The 14,302-nt window shown below is 40.7% G+C and overlaps 2 protein-coding genes across 6 annotated transcripts; one reads left to right on the forward strand and one right to left on the reverse strand.

The window, feature by feature from the left end:
• Positions 1-6: 6 nt before the first annotated feature.
• tchp (trichoplein, keratin filament binding) lies at positions 7-6,140 on the reverse strand. 2 transcript variants are annotated; one of them, XM_080766933.1, is made up of 13 exons: positions 6,004-6,140; positions 5,318-5,517; positions 4,392-4,599; positions 3,157-3,213; positions 2,756-2,824; positions 2,280-2,453; positions 2,080-2,192; positions 1,915-1,981; positions 1,635-1,807; positions 1,426-1,507; positions 1,100-1,285; positions 318-464; positions 16-175 (listed from the first exon to the last, which is right to left on the reverse strand). In XM_080766933.1, exons 2-13 carry the CDS (start codon positions 5,506-5,508, stop codon positions 143-145), a joined length of 1,500 nt encoding a protein of 499 aa, XP_080623059.1. In that variant the 5' UTR covers positions 5,509-5,517; positions 6,004-6,140; the 3' UTR covers positions 16-142. The 2 variants fall into 2 exon arrangements, with proteins under 2 accessions (XP_080623058.1, XP_080623059.1); XM_080766932.1 differs by having other exon boundaries at positions 7-464.
• A 597-nt stretch (positions 6,141-6,737) lies between these two features.
• Positions 6,738-14,224, forward strand: gltpa (glycolipid transfer protein a). 4 transcript variants are annotated; one of them, XM_080765594.1, is made up of 6 exons: positions 6,738-6,945; positions 7,118-7,231; positions 9,545-9,603; positions 10,246-10,379; positions 11,712-11,862; positions 12,122-14,224. In XM_080765594.1, the coding sequence occupies exons 2-6, from the start codon at positions 7,129-7,131 to the stop codon at positions 12,302-12,304; spliced, it is 630 nt and encodes a 209-aa protein (XP_080621720.1). In that variant the 5' UTR covers positions 6,738-6,945; positions 7,118-7,128; the 3' UTR covers positions 12,305-14,224. The 4 variants fall into 4 exon arrangements, with proteins under 4 accessions (XP_080621720.1, XP_080621719.1, XP_080621721.1 ...); XM_080765593.1 differs by lacking the exon at positions 6,738-6,945 and having other exon boundaries at positions 6,974-7,231; XM_080765595.1 differs by lacking the exon at positions 6,738-6,945 and having other exon boundaries at positions 6,974-7,231; positions 11,745-11,862.
• Positions 14,225-14,302: the final 78 nt, after the last annotated feature.

Consider the following 14,302-nt stretch of genomic DNA (forward strand, 5'->3'; position numbering starts at 1 on the left):
AAGACATGGTTATTTCAGTGGTTAGATTTAATACAAAAGTTTATAAATAAAAGCATACAACAATTTAGCTCCAATACAATTGCAAAACTAATTTTATGTAAACAAGCTGTATTGGCATACAGTCTCCTGTGCTATGGAGTCCTCATGTCCAGGCTGATCGGGGTCTGCTGTGAATCTGAAAAAGATGGCATCAAGTATGGAATTAAATTAAAAGGGGAAAAATAAAAACTAATCAATAAAACCACTTCTCTACCTTGCTGAAAAGAAAACTTGACTGCCATCAATTCATATGATGTGGCCTTTTTATAATCCTGTACCTTCTCCTGGTACCCCTGCTCGATCATCCTCTCTGTCTCCAACCTCAGCTCGTCCTCTTGGAGTTGAAGCGCCTCCACCTCCTCCTTTTCTTCTTCTTCTTCTCTCCTGTATTGCTCCTCCCATTGCTCATGAGACTGTTGTTCGACCTACAATAATATTGTAACATCAACATGCTTGGTCCAAGACTGTGCAAGCTGTCTGTCTGAGGACTTACAACTACCAGCTGATGTTTTAATTACTAGGCATTAGCAAACATTGTCCATTTATTTTACCACTGTATACTATGCATGCATTGATTGAGTTATGTTATATTGTTCATATCTTTTAAATTTGCCTTGTCCTATCTTAAAGATGGTTTGACAAATGGCGGGTTGTCCAAAGGTTAGTGAGTAATTTGGACTATTATTAATCCAGAAATTGGTTAGTGCTGTTGTAGTCATTAGAGTGGCTGGCTGGGGGAGACAATTCATGGCAACCTGTGGCTTTGAAGTCACATGCAGCTCTTTTAGTTTGAAGCCATTTCCAGTGGCTTCCTGTGCCTACACTGAAAATTTCTAGCTTATGTCTACAGCCGTATCCTCTTTAACATTTTGCCAAAACAATAGCATTGGCTAGTCTCAGGTTTCTCTAGCTACTGTAGACTAGATATAGATTCCAACCCAGAAAAGGGACCCTCACAGAAGAATAGAGAATATAATTGTGTGTGGACAGATTTGTTTGCAAAAGAGTTGCATTGCTTGACAAGTGAATATCAGGATATGTATAGAAGCAGTGTGCTAACCTGAGCATTAATTTCTTGCATCCGTGCAGTTCTGTATCCCCGTTCCTGGTCCCTCTCCCTGTGTCTTGTCTCCCTCACCAACTCCAGATCCTGGATCAGCTCCTCTCGTCTCTTTAACGACTCCTCTTGCGCCTCACGGTTCTGCTGCATCTTAGCCTCTAGCTGCTGCTGTCTTCCCATGAGAACCTGTTGGTGAAGCATTCAGCTGGGTTATTATGAAACAGTCATGTTTTGTCTTACCTCCACCTGGGGTTTTAAGCCATTTGTGTATGATTTATTTTATTTGTGACATCCCAAATCCCTCTGGGCTGAAAATGCAAATTCACCTCATGCATGAGCCGCTCCCTGGCTTTCCTCTCCTTCTCCCACTCTGCCTCCCGTTTGTCCCAAACACGTTGGGCTTCCTCCCTGAAAGGATGAGACAAGGCAGTTGCAATGTTAACTAACAGAATCCCTGCCCCATGGTCGAGAGCTTACTAAAGACCAATCTTATACATGCGTTGCTCAACAAAAATAAAAAACCCCAAGTGCTCACCTGTACAGAAAGTCAAACTCTGCCTCCCTCTCCCTCTCTAGCTGAAGTTGTTCTTCGATCACATGTTTCATCCAGGCGGCATCAGCCATAGCCCTTTCCCTCTGTGCGCTCTCACTCCTCCTGTCTTCTTCCTCCCCTTCCAGCAGAGCGGCCAGGATCTTGCGGTCGGCCTCCTGGTTGGGTACAGGCAGGGCACACAGGCATTGCCATTAGCATTGCTGAGTTACAAGCACAGAGTAGAGGCAGAGCCTCATGCAGAGTGATGGATAATTGGACTCACAAGCTCCTCCTGCACTTGCTGTGCTCTCCTCTTTAGCTGAGCGCGGTACTGACGGACCAAGAAATGCCTGAAGGGGCAAGAGGCCGTTAAGCGTGTAACTAACAAACGTAATGAGATTTCTATCGTTTCCAGGCCATCATGAAGCCCATGGAGAGCTTGCCTTACCCCATCTCTGATTTCCTTCTCTTGTCCTCCACTTTTCGTCTTTCTTCCTCCATCTTCTCCAACTCCCAGTGCTGGGCGAGCAGGACTTCTTGCTCTTTCTTTAGACGACCAGCCTGAGCCACAGAAAAATAAACCACTACTTACTAAACAACACCCGACAACACCATTTATTTTCACTTTTTAAGTTAAGATCTGTATACCTCTTCTTCCCTTAGCTTCAGTTCCTCCATCTGTTTCCTGAGTTCATCTGCTCTCTTCCGCTCCTCTGTTTTCCTTCTCTCTTCCTTCTGCTGCATTCGCTCCACAGCCTCTTTTCGCGTTCTCTCGAACTCGTTTTCGAAACGTCTCTTCTCTTCTTGAGCCGTCTCTTCATGCTGTAGGTTTTCAATAGAGGGCTTATATATCAACGTCTAAATGTACTCAGAAATGCATGCACTATACTGTAAGGAATCATTTACTGACAGATTTCAGATTTGATACTGTACTCGCACATGAGCATCACCATTCAACTAATTATTAATATATATTTATAACATCACTTCACAAGGGTTACTAAATTGTTTTAAAAGGAAAATATTACAATAGAAAAACATGAGTATATTCCTTTAAGGTTAATAACAGACAACGATCTGCTGAACAGCTATACTTTATACTCGGTATTCCAAATATTACCTACCATTTTCTTCTCCGACACCTGCTCTTGCCATTGGCTGACAACATGATCTTTATGTAAGACAGACTCAACCTGTGGGCAGAATGTGACAGAGATTTGAGACAAAGACCAGACGGTGATACCGGACAACCCTGACCTAAGTGGAAGGGATACCAGAATATTTAATTTGGGTTAAAAAAGTCATGGAATATTTGCGTCAGAAGAGCTATTGGTTTCCTTATCAAGTGCACGTCTTGTCAAAAAAGTGTTTTCTCTGTTTGCTAGAAGACTGGAGACTTAGACTGTCATGACATTCCTCTGAACTATTTACATACTGTGCCATTTAACCAAACCTCATACTGTGCAACAACTAAAGGTTTGGCAACTTGTTGCCTTTACAACATTAATAGTTTAGGTTTAGCTACCTTTCGCAACTCTGGGTTGTTTTTCTTCCAGTGTTCATGCAGTAGCTCTTGTGCCAGCTAGAGGGTATAAGACAGAGACAACCATTATCACTGCAGTACAGGCGGACACATTTTGCACTGTGTTATAGTGACTGTCTTCTAAATGCCTCAATTGATTCTAAATTATCTCTTGCTCTCTCTGGAAAGCAAATAAATCGACTCACTCTAGTGCCCGGTACTCGCGGGCACTGGCCTACTTGGGAATAATGATGTACGTTAGAGACCTGCGGATGGAGTTTTTTGTCCTATTTATATTAACCGCCCCATCCGCCAACCGCAGCTAAATCCGCCATCCGCAGGTCTCTAGCCTCGATACCCAGGCTTTCATTTCGTCTGCGCGGAAAATGAAAGCCTGGATTTACGCATGGGCTGCACTGGCCTAAAAGTGTGAGTCAACCCTTCCGCGTAGGCGTCCCTCCAAATGATGTGACGTCAGGGCTCTGAGCGGTGTGCACCCCTCAAAATAACACCGTGAGGAAATCATTACCAGTGGAACTTCAAACGAGGCTATGCGAGGAAAATGAGGAGAATGGCTGAAGAACCCACCACACCGTCTAAGACCAGTGGTTTCTGCTTCTGGTCGACACAATAACAGTGCTGCACTGGGAGGGGGAGGAGAGACCGGGGCAGACGGACAGATTGGTGAACCAATCAGGGTGTGTGCAAATCTGAGCCGCGACCCTCCCATCTAGGCCAGAAAGGTACTCTAGCTAACGCTAGTAGAGTAATGTACGTGACGTGAGCGTACACAAATGGAGTTCTATTGTACGGTACCACTTATAATGGCCAATCAGCAAAGCTGATGCCTAGACCCCACACAGATAGAGATTCTGTGCATCCTCCTCACAGACCCATGGACAGACAGAAACTCATGTTTTTTTTGTTTCTCAAACCACTTGGCACTGCACACCCCCGGGTCATTGGGACACACACACACACCACAAGTTTGAAGTCATTTGGTTGGTCGGTGGGTGCCTGAGCTATGACCAGGACCACGCATCACCAGTAACGCCAGGGCTCCACCGGGCGAGTTGCGTCTCCGTCGCGTGCGTCAAAAAAACGTTCATTCATTGATTAAAAAGGGAACATTCTGTGACGGAGACGGAGACGCGATGCTGACGCGCCCGGTGGAGCCCCGGTGTAAGGCTACATTGTTGATGGAGAAAGATTTCATGCAAGTTCTGCGACTACTGTACCTTTTTCCTTCGCTCCTCCCTAGCTGAGCGTAGCTCTTCTGTCTTTTGCACCAACTGACTTGACAATGTTCTATCAGGAACGACTCCCCGGAGCTCTGCCTCTAGCTGGTCTCGCTCCTCCTGGAACATGGCCCTGAGACGGCTCCTGCGCTGCTCCAGATTCACCTTCTTCTCCTCCTTCAACCTATCTTTATGGTATGCTGACATGCTGGTTGAAGAGTTTTTGATTGATTGATTGGACGACCCAATTAAGCATTACACTTGTTTACAACAGGGTCCACCTTGTTCAATTCATCAAAACATTTAGAGACATACAAATAGACACATATATACTGGTGGTAGATAAAGAACAGGACAGGAATTCATCATAAAGGAAGCAAAAAGGGAAAAGATACATATACAGTGAGGGGAAAAGGGGGGGTGGGGGCGGTGGGGGGGGGATTCAGATTTTACAGGGGCCAGTTTCGAATTGCAGCCATCCGTAGGTGCCCTTTGAGAGCGGTTTTGAAGGAGTCAAGGGATTCACATGTCTTAATGACTGTTGGTAGGGCGTTCCACATTTTGGTGGCATAGGAGCGAAAATAATTTAGTCCCTTGTTTGTGCCGAAACTGGGTTGTACTCCCTCTGGTATTATGGGTGTGGACTTCGTTTACATTAAGGAAGTATTTAGACAGGTACATGGGTATCTTGGTGTATCGAATCTTGTGGACCAGACTCATTGCTATGTCAGTTGACATAGCAATCAAGTAAAGATGTTAGCCTCTCACTGTGTCTATCAGAACTGGCAAATTTCTCAAATGGTGATTTATATATATCACATTAGATCAGATAATAGCTCATTATTACGGTAGACTTACACCTACTAGGCTACTAGCAAGTAGCAGTGGTGTGTACCTAATAAATGGCCACTGTATAATTGTATTACCTCTGTTCATGAGACTGACGAGAACTCCACCCCGCTTGTTTAGAGCTGTATAAACTCTGTTTTTTGAAGTACTGAGAATGCAGGTCCCACTGCTGCCGCCAACGGGCCTCCTGTTCCCTCTGCCGTGCCACCTGTCTCTCCACAACACGGGCACGACTGGGCACATGAGTGGACAGGGTTGGTAGGGCCATCAGTGAACTCTAAACTCAGTGTAACATAGAAACACACACATATTGATTGATTGATTGATTGATTGATTGTTTGATGGAATACTTTATTAACAGTTGCAAATTAGTGGTATATATTGCAATGGTTGCTAAGGATAAGGGAATGGTTACAGCATGGTTACAGCAAAAAACAAACACCAGGAAGATATGGCTTGCCTTGGCAACATTATTACTGTAATCATTGGCCACGTACGCTGCATTAGCTAACTAAAGATGGATTTGTGAGACAGTGAGGGGACGTCATTATTCAAAACAACGCAGCTACGTCTGCTACGATCCTTCTATTTAGATTAATCTATTATCTATATTTTTTTAACAATATATGTATTGATTTTATTTTCAATTATATAAAACATTACAGTTATAGCTCTCTCGTTAATAAAATGTCCAGAGAAAACACAAATACAGAGACACAATGACAAAAAATAAAAATATATATATAATTTATAATACGCTTACCTGCCTGTCCCGTATCACTCTTAAATAGTATGTTGATTTCTAGGCGAGTCAGCATTCAAATAATAACCGTCTACTCTAAACAACAAAGCACTCAAGCTTCGCCAGACCATAGAAACCACTTCACTTCCTGGTTACCCCCACACTACGGGATACGGTATGGGTCAAAAAGATCCCTGTACCATAAACAGTCCTTCAAAAAAGTTGTTTAACGGTAAAATGATTTAAAAACGTAAACTTAGTTTACTCGATTTATGTTTGACTGTTGACATGTCTTTATAAAGCAAGACCATCTTTCAACAGAATGAATTGTTGTACTTTGTGTTTATTTATACTTTTACATGAAGGCTTCTTTAATGAATTCCTGTTCTGTTCTTTAACTATATAGAAGTGTCTATTTGTACGTCTCTAAATGTTTTGATGAATTGAACATGGTGGACCCTCTTGTAAACAAGTGTATAATGCTTAATTGCGTCGTCCACTCACAGTTAACAGTCTTTGTATTGAGTTTGTGCTTGAAATGTACTGTAATTAACTGTTAATACATATTCCAATCAATCAATGCTGCTCCCCATATGCGTTGAGAAGCAGAAGTTAAATATTATAACAATAATGTGTTTTTCAACAGGTTAAGTAATTCATACAAATCCCAGTAGTTGGCGGTCTTGCAACATTTTATAATAATAAGTGTGAAAGAGGAAGAATGCTGTGCCGTCAGGCGTCAGCTGATACGCGCAGTCTGAGCCGAGTTGTTAAAGTCGTTCCTGACCAGATTGATTCAAGAGTCAAGACTGGAAATACGGTAGTAATACTGTGTTGAACTTGAAACTACAGCGCTACTCCGTCGACCGACCATCAGATTAGTCGTCGTCACTGGGATATTTGGCAGCTCTTTCTCATGCCCGATGACTACTATCCCATATTTGACTCCAATGTAACTTAAGTGTAAGTGTGTGTGTGTGTGTGTGTGTGTGTGTGTGTGTGCGTGCGCGTGCGCGCGAAAAGGAGGAGCAAGCAACGGGAAGAGGTGGGGAGTGTTATCTACTTTTCCAGGTGTCGTGTCGGACATCAATCAGCTCTGTTACGGTTCTGTGACAGTCTATTTGTAACATTGCAGAGTACAAGAAGATGGCTCTCCTTAATGAGCACCAGTTCAGACAGCTCCCACCTGATAATAAAATAGAGACACGAACATTTCTGGAGGCAGTCTCACATCTTCCACCCTTCTTTGGTAAGTGAAGTTTGTGCAGGTGATGGTGAACATGTAGGCCTACCTCTGTGTTACAGACACTACTTGTAACATGATTGTGAAATAATTGTAATTTGAATGTGAAAATTATGTAATTTTCACATAAAGCTTTTAGCAAGCTTTAGAGTAATTTTATATTAGATTATTATTGATACATTAATAATTAATGTTCTAATTTACGAATATGTTTCTCTGTCTGACCTTAGCAGTTGGCAAATGTTTTCCAATATGGGATTAAGTTCAACTTTGATTAAGAAACACAAAGCTAATTGTGTGATACAATCTATCCAATCACCTCAACAAATTGGTCCCTATTAGGATCTTTTTGGGGGAGATCAAATTCCTCTTCATTAAGCAGTCCTCATCCTTTAGCATGCATAATTTAATTCACTGGCCTGGATTTTAAGTTGTGAAAATTGATTAGTACGGTGTTGAGTTGCCCTTGCTCATTCTCTGGCTGCATAGTGCACTGGGGCAGCTTTGTGTGGCTTCATTCTGTATTTATATGCCAAAGCTCCTGTATTGAATCTGTCACGTGAAACCCTTGAGAGAAACCATTAATCACTATTGTTTATCTGACCTGGAAATATCTTGGTCAACTTTCCTATAAGCCTTTTTATCAACTCAACCACATGAACCCTAGCATCCCTGGCCTATACTGGGGCGAACATTCACGAAAATAGGAGATCTACAAGCTCACCACACCTCCCAATACAACACATTGTGAGCTTGTAGATCAGCTATTTTCGTAGAAGAGATTTTGTAAGAGGGGGAAATTGAGCTGACCAGCTGTGGACTCCATAAACAAATGATAATTGGTGCTAATGTTTGTTAATGAATTATGGAATTGTTGAGGTAGACGTATAGTCGAAAGTGGCAAGGCCCATTTCTTTCAGTTGTTTTTTCTAATGTTCTGTCGTCGTCGTCCCCACCCCAATTCAAAGGCTCTTGTGGGACCTCCATTTGTTTTGCATTGCCAGGGGCTTCCAGAGGCACTGTTGCTTGTAACAACTGTCGAGCTGTAGCATATTATGTATTGTAAAACAATAGAGAGAAACAGTGACTGACATACAGAGATGGGTGTATTGTATTTTAGTCATACAATTCCATTTAGTTTTAGTCATATTTTAGTCTTCTGAAATGTTTTAGTTGACTAAATGTCATTCATTTTTTGTCAATTTCATTAAAGAAAAAGGTTTAATTTTGGCAGCCCTTGATGCCTGATTTTAACTGCATGCCAAAAATAGCTGATCTACAAGATCAGATATTTCTGGAGTGCGACACACACTCTTAGTTCTACTGGATCTATTCTCTGCTGGTTCCTTACTAACATTTTAGCCTAGTTTTTAGTTGTTGACAGAATTGTCAGTATATTTAGTCATGGTTTTAGCTATCATAGATTCTTTTTTATTTAGTTTGTCAAAATAAGGTAGTCGTAGTTTTAGTCGAAAAATATATATAGACCGTCTGTAAATACTGAGGGCATGCAGGGTAAACATATAAAGATCCTTTTGAGAAAGAGGATGACATTGAAATGGGATACAACCGTGTTGGCATCAGTTCAGCACAATTGACTGCACTTGTCAAGAGTAGTTTCCACTTTCCGCTACCCGTGGGGGGGCTGAAGGCCGTCTGTTTTGTCACACGATCTTCTCCATCAGCTGTGTGTGGTAAAGACGTGATTTTAGAGTTGCCACTGTCCGACTGTCCTACTTTATCTCCAAACACTCAGGTTTTCTACACTTCTGTAGAATCCTGTGTTATTTCACCCTGGTTTCACAAACCAAATGTACCCTAACTCTTGGATTTACAAATGTATACATTCACACTGAATATTTTAATGTGTAGTAACCTAATTACTATACTATAATGATGCCCCAGTCTCAATTAAAATGTAAATTAATAATCCATATCGCCCCTGACACTGTATGGCAGCTTGTTTTGACATTTAGGTCTATATGAATGTTTCTACATGTTCTGCCATCACATAGGAAAGCAAATTGAAATGTTGTAAGGATTTGTGCTAAAAGTGTTCTTGCATGATATCCCCTATTTATACAGTGCATTGCGTTCGGAGAGGAAAGCTGGAGCTACTGAATATTTAATGCAATCCAATGCTCCTTTCAAAAAATCTGTCTGGCTCTCTATCCTGTTTAATTATTTAGCATTGTTTCTTAGTGTACAATTTAATACAAGTTCCAACAATTTAAAATGATATAATCCAACAAAAACAATGTTGCATATTGTTTGATGTTAATCAGCCATTAAAATGGTCTTTTCCATGTCTTTCTTCAGATTGCCTTGGTTCCACAGTGTTTGCTCCAGTCAAGGCTGACATAGTAGGCAACATCACTGTAAGTACCGAATATACAGTACATAGTAATATAATACACAAATTAACATAATCCTTGTGTTGATGTATCCATTTGTATCTATGAGAGATTCAAATAATATTTTACCCCATTTTTTTCTACTCTGTACATAATGTTTAATATTTGTGATGATGATATACTTTAGATTTATTTTTATGTTATGTTGAATTGAATACATATGACATCAATGGAAACAAGTCCACAGAACTTTTTTGGGTCAACCTTTTAGACCAAGTTGTATGACTAGTCCTGCGGTTTGCATTTCTGTTTTAATAGAAATGAGAAAGTATTCAATCAATATGAAGGACCCCAATGGAAACAAGCCATAGTGCTTTCTTGGGTTATAAATCCTCTTTCATACTTTCATACTACAATGTGACGTCATTTGAGGTTTGGGGGGGCGGGTACCGTCCTAAAGTCGTCTCTTCGGTGCTACTGAAAATTTCTGACGAGCCGAAATCATTTCGGCACTACAGTGCCGAAACAGCGGTAAAATAGTATGAATCGGCCCTTAGCAGACCTTGTATTGACTTTCCTGTGCTTTTTTCTGCAAACTGTTAATGAAGTATTCAATCAATCACAAATGTACATTCAACTGTATTTTGTATTGTTGTCCACATTTAGAAAATCAAGGCAGTTTATGATGGCAACCCAACTAAGTTCAAGACACTCCAAAATATACTCGAAGCAGAGAAGGAGATGCATGGAGCAGAATGGCCCAAAGTTGGAGCTACCGAGGCACTTATGTGGCTAAAAAGGTGAGGTGTGTGTGTGTGTGTGTGTGTGTGTGTGTGTGTGTGTGTGTGTGTGTGTGTGTGTGTGTGTGTGTGTGTGTGTGTGTGTGTGCGTGCGTGTGTGCGTGTGCGTGTGCGTGTGCGTGTGCGTGTGCGTGTTGCAAGTTGACCTAGCCATGGGGGCAGCATAGAGTACTTTGCAAATACAACACACAAAATGCAGCTGAACGTATATCATTAAAACAGATCCAAAAAAGGACATGAAAGAACTACTATATTATAGAGAACAGGCTTCTTAATGGTTAACCCAACTACCCAAGCCCCCAGGGAGGCTCTCCAACGTTGAAGTGCTCGGTCCTACTGGTCAAATAAACTAGAGAAAAGGTTGGATGGCACTTACACCCGCCTTCTAATGAGAGCGCAAAATCTGTCTTGGAAGAGCCACCCATCGACTAATCTAATATACGGCAACCTTCCCGTGTTTCTTCACAGTTTGCCGGCCACTGCTACAGAGCTGACGATGGGGTTATATCTTCTCTTCTTCTCTGGAGTCCTGCCTCAAAGCAGACCAGAGGTAGAAAACTATTGTTCCCTGATGTTCCCTAGGGACACAGGCATCAGTAAGCAGGAACTGGAGATGGCAATGAAGGACCGGGAAGTCTGGCGTGATATTGTGAAATCCACGATCTCGACCGCGGTCGAAAAATGATGACTGGTCAGAGTGGGGACTGCAGGCGCACCCGTGGAGTTATGAGGAGGAAACCCAGTGCAGCTGGCCTTTAATGTTAAGCGCTCGTTTGCACTTCTGCATTTTGGGCACCAAATTAAAAAAATGCGGAAGTAGACCGTTCTTCCGGGTACAAAACGCCACTGAGCAACTTCCATCGAAATGAATAGTGGGGCGGCGGCGGCCTCTATCCTTTTATTACTCTATGGATTAACCGTGTAAAAATGACTATCCTCATAACATGGACAGTGCAACCTTGAAACAGATGCACTCGAACAAATTATCCCTCTCAGTTCCACTCCCCTGCTGACCAACCTTTAGGAGTCATTAGTGCAGCAACAGAGATTGCCCTCCACCCCACCAGTCAAGCCGGATCCGTTCCATTGTAGAGGAATCGAACCCTGGTCCCTTTGGTGGTGGGCAGGAACTTTACCCCCATTCCACTGCCAATTGGACAACCCATATGAAATAAACCCTGATTAATGATATAGGATACAGTGTTGTGTTAATTACAACTCATGGAGCTGCACGGTACTGTGTGACTGTTGGAGCATGCATAGGATATTGACATAGTCCAACAAAAGTGTTTATTATTGCTTAGTGTATATTTCTTAATCTCCATCAACCAGAGGTCTACGATTTATCCAAGTCCTACTTCAAAGTCTGGCAGATGGTGAGAAGGACGAAATCAACCCAAATCTTATCCGTATCAATGTCACCAGAGCCTACGAAGTCTCCCTGAAGAAGTACCATGGTTGGCTGGTTCAACAACTCTTCAAGGTAAGGAGATCACAGGTGTGTGTTTGTTATATATTGCTGTTTGAGGAATTTACCACATAGTAAAATGTAAAAAATAGGATTTTAGTCTTGATATCTTTGATTGATTGAAGTATTTATTAACAGTTTGCAGAATTACAGTACATTTCAAGCACAACTCAATACAAAAACTGTGCGTGGACGACACCAAAAAGCATTACACTTGTTTACAAGAGGGTCCACTGTTTTCAATTCATTCAAAATCTCTCTTTGCCCCTTTTAGGCAGCACTTTATGCTGCTCCCTATAAGGCAGACTTCATGAAGGCTCTTTCCAAGGGTCGGGAAGTCAAGGACGAGGAATGCTTGGAGAAAATTAGAAAATTCCTTATAAACTTCACTGCTACTGTGGATGCTATTTATGCTATGTACAGCAAGATGAATGCTGAGCTAGACTACACAGTGTGACCAACACAAAACGGTTTCTTATTTATCGACTGATGCGCCTGGTTTACAGTTATTTAGATTCAGTAGAAGCCTTGACATGGTCACAGGACAACTTGTTGTGGTGATGTGTAAATGATTCAGTGGTTCTACACATTGTCTGTATTGGAAGTGGAACTCATCTGTGTGCCTTTTCTTGCTTTCTTAACACTTGTCTGTATGTTTGCTCTTCTTTGTATGTGTATGTTATTTAATCTAAAATCTTAATATTATAATATCCACAAAAGACATCTATGTGATCAATGTTTTATGAAAACAGCACCAGGCCTGTTATGAAAGTGATAGCTTTCAAAGAATATACAGTAGCCTATGCTGTTTTTGAGAACAATGGCCTTTTATTTATATTGCAGCATTAACGAAACTCAAAGCAAGTTGAATAGTGCTTGAACTTGGTATATTTTATATTGGGTTTTTTTTCAAACATGCATTGAAAGCATATTTATGGAAATAAACGACTTGAATGTATCATAATGTAAGTGTTAAAACCTATACTGCATTTCTGTCTTGATCATACCAAGAATTAATATTTATTTGTGAAATTACAATGATTAGTAGGCCTATTTAGTGTTAATTGTCAGATACATTTTCCTTCCATCTCCTTTATTCCCATTTGTATCTTTTTACTTTGAGCCTTGCACCTATAAGACTATAGTCTTCTAATTTGGAGTGTTGCAGGTTTTCTGCTTTTGCAGTTTTTCTCTTTCTCTCAGATTCATTTTCCTTGAAAAACCTTTTATTTTTTTTAATGGTAAAATGCCTTTTTTTAAATGAAGCCAATTATATGTGTATATATTTTTGGAAACGTGATAACAGGAAGGTGCTTTGGTGCTTAAGTTTAAATGACATTATGTCAGAACGTAGCAGTACAGAAAGCTACATTTATTTTGAAGGAAACATTTCTTGAAATTAAATCCTCTTCATGACGTATAGTAGAAGTAGACACGCACAAAAGATTGTGTTTTCCAGTTTAAAAGGTACTTTATTACTTCAAAAGACAAGCCATAGCCAGAATTAATCATTATTAAGGGGTGCTAGCCCCTCCTATGTCCAGCTACAAGCATATTGTGATTTGCCCGGAATGAGATGATGTATGATGATTAGAGCGCCCCTCACTTCACATGGGTGTGATTTTATTTAATTTATTTGGTCAATGTTTTGATTACTGTAATTACTGATGTTGAAAAGCACACAATTAATTTCAAGCACAAACCAGCAAAAAAGCAGATAACGTTATATATGTGTTCTAATGTTCTAGTACACTATCTGTGCCTTTAACCTGGTTGCAAGGGGCGTAGTAAAGACCTTAGCTTTTCTGGCGCTGTGTTTTTTTATGTTTGACCCTTATTCAACCAGTTTGGCCATAAGAAGAACCAATTCTAAAGAATGAAGTCCTGTGTCTGTCTCTTACTTTAACAAGGTCTAGGACCGTGGTACTTCTAACCTCCATGCTGTAATGGGCTCTATACCATGAAGGAATTGCATGTCTTTCAAAGTATTTCTTTCCCCAAAGCAATGCCTCGCTAAGATTATACTTTGTCATATGACAGTGTCGTTCAGAGCTTGTAGGTCAGTTTTGTTTGGTGCAACACAGGTTGTATGATGGAATATAAATTAGGCTTTGAGTGATCTGACTTCAGTCCACTATCTTCTCAGGTGCTTGCTTACCTTCAAATCTGTCGATCATGTGAGAGAAATTAAACAAATAGCCTATATGTTGCACTATTAACTCTTTGCCTTTTATACTGTTGCTTTGATGCATGATTATATTCTATTACAATTTATTGAATTTGGATTGTAGTTTTGTTCATGTGCATTGTAGTACAATATTATGAGTTTTATTCAATATTCAAATGTTAGTGTGTGTTGTTGGTTGTTACACTGCAAAATAACAAATCTTGTATTAATAGCTGGTATCAACCATATTTTTCAATAAAAATGTATATTTAAAATAAAAATATTTGT

This window comes from Protomyctophum bolini (assembly GCF_963924005.1).
Source record: "Protomyctophum bolini genome assembly, chromosome: 6".
NCBI lineage: Eukaryota > Metazoa > Chordata > Actinopteri > Myctophiformes > Myctophidae > Protomyctophum > Protomyctophum bolini.

Bases quoted from the DNA above. Each gene is read 5' to 3' on its own strand.
- tchp (XM_080766932.1), bottom strand. From the start codon at position 5,508: ATGGCCCTACCAACCCTGTCCACTCATGTGCCCAGTCGTGCCCGTGTT. The intron at 2,193-2,279 runs GTATACAGATCT...TCTGTGGCTCAG, and splicing joins TGAAGCTAAGGGAAGAAGAG to GCTGGTCGTCTAAAGAAAGA. The intron at 465-1,099 runs GTTAGCACACTG...ATATTATTGTAG, and splicing joins TGCAAGAAATTAATGCTCAG to GTCGAACAACAGTCTCATGA.
- gltpa (XM_080765594.1), top strand. From the start codon at position 7,129: ATGGCTCTCCTTAATGAGCACCAGTTCAGACAGCTCCCACCTGATAAT. The intron at 7,232-9,544 runs GTAAGTGAAGTT...GTCTTTCTTCAG, and splicing joins ACATCTTCCACCCTTCTTTG to ATTGCCTTGGTTCCACAGTG. The intron at 11,863-12,121 runs GTAAGGAGATCA...TGCCCCTTTTAG, and splicing joins TGGTTCAACAACTCTTCAAG to GCAGCACTTTATGCTGCTCC.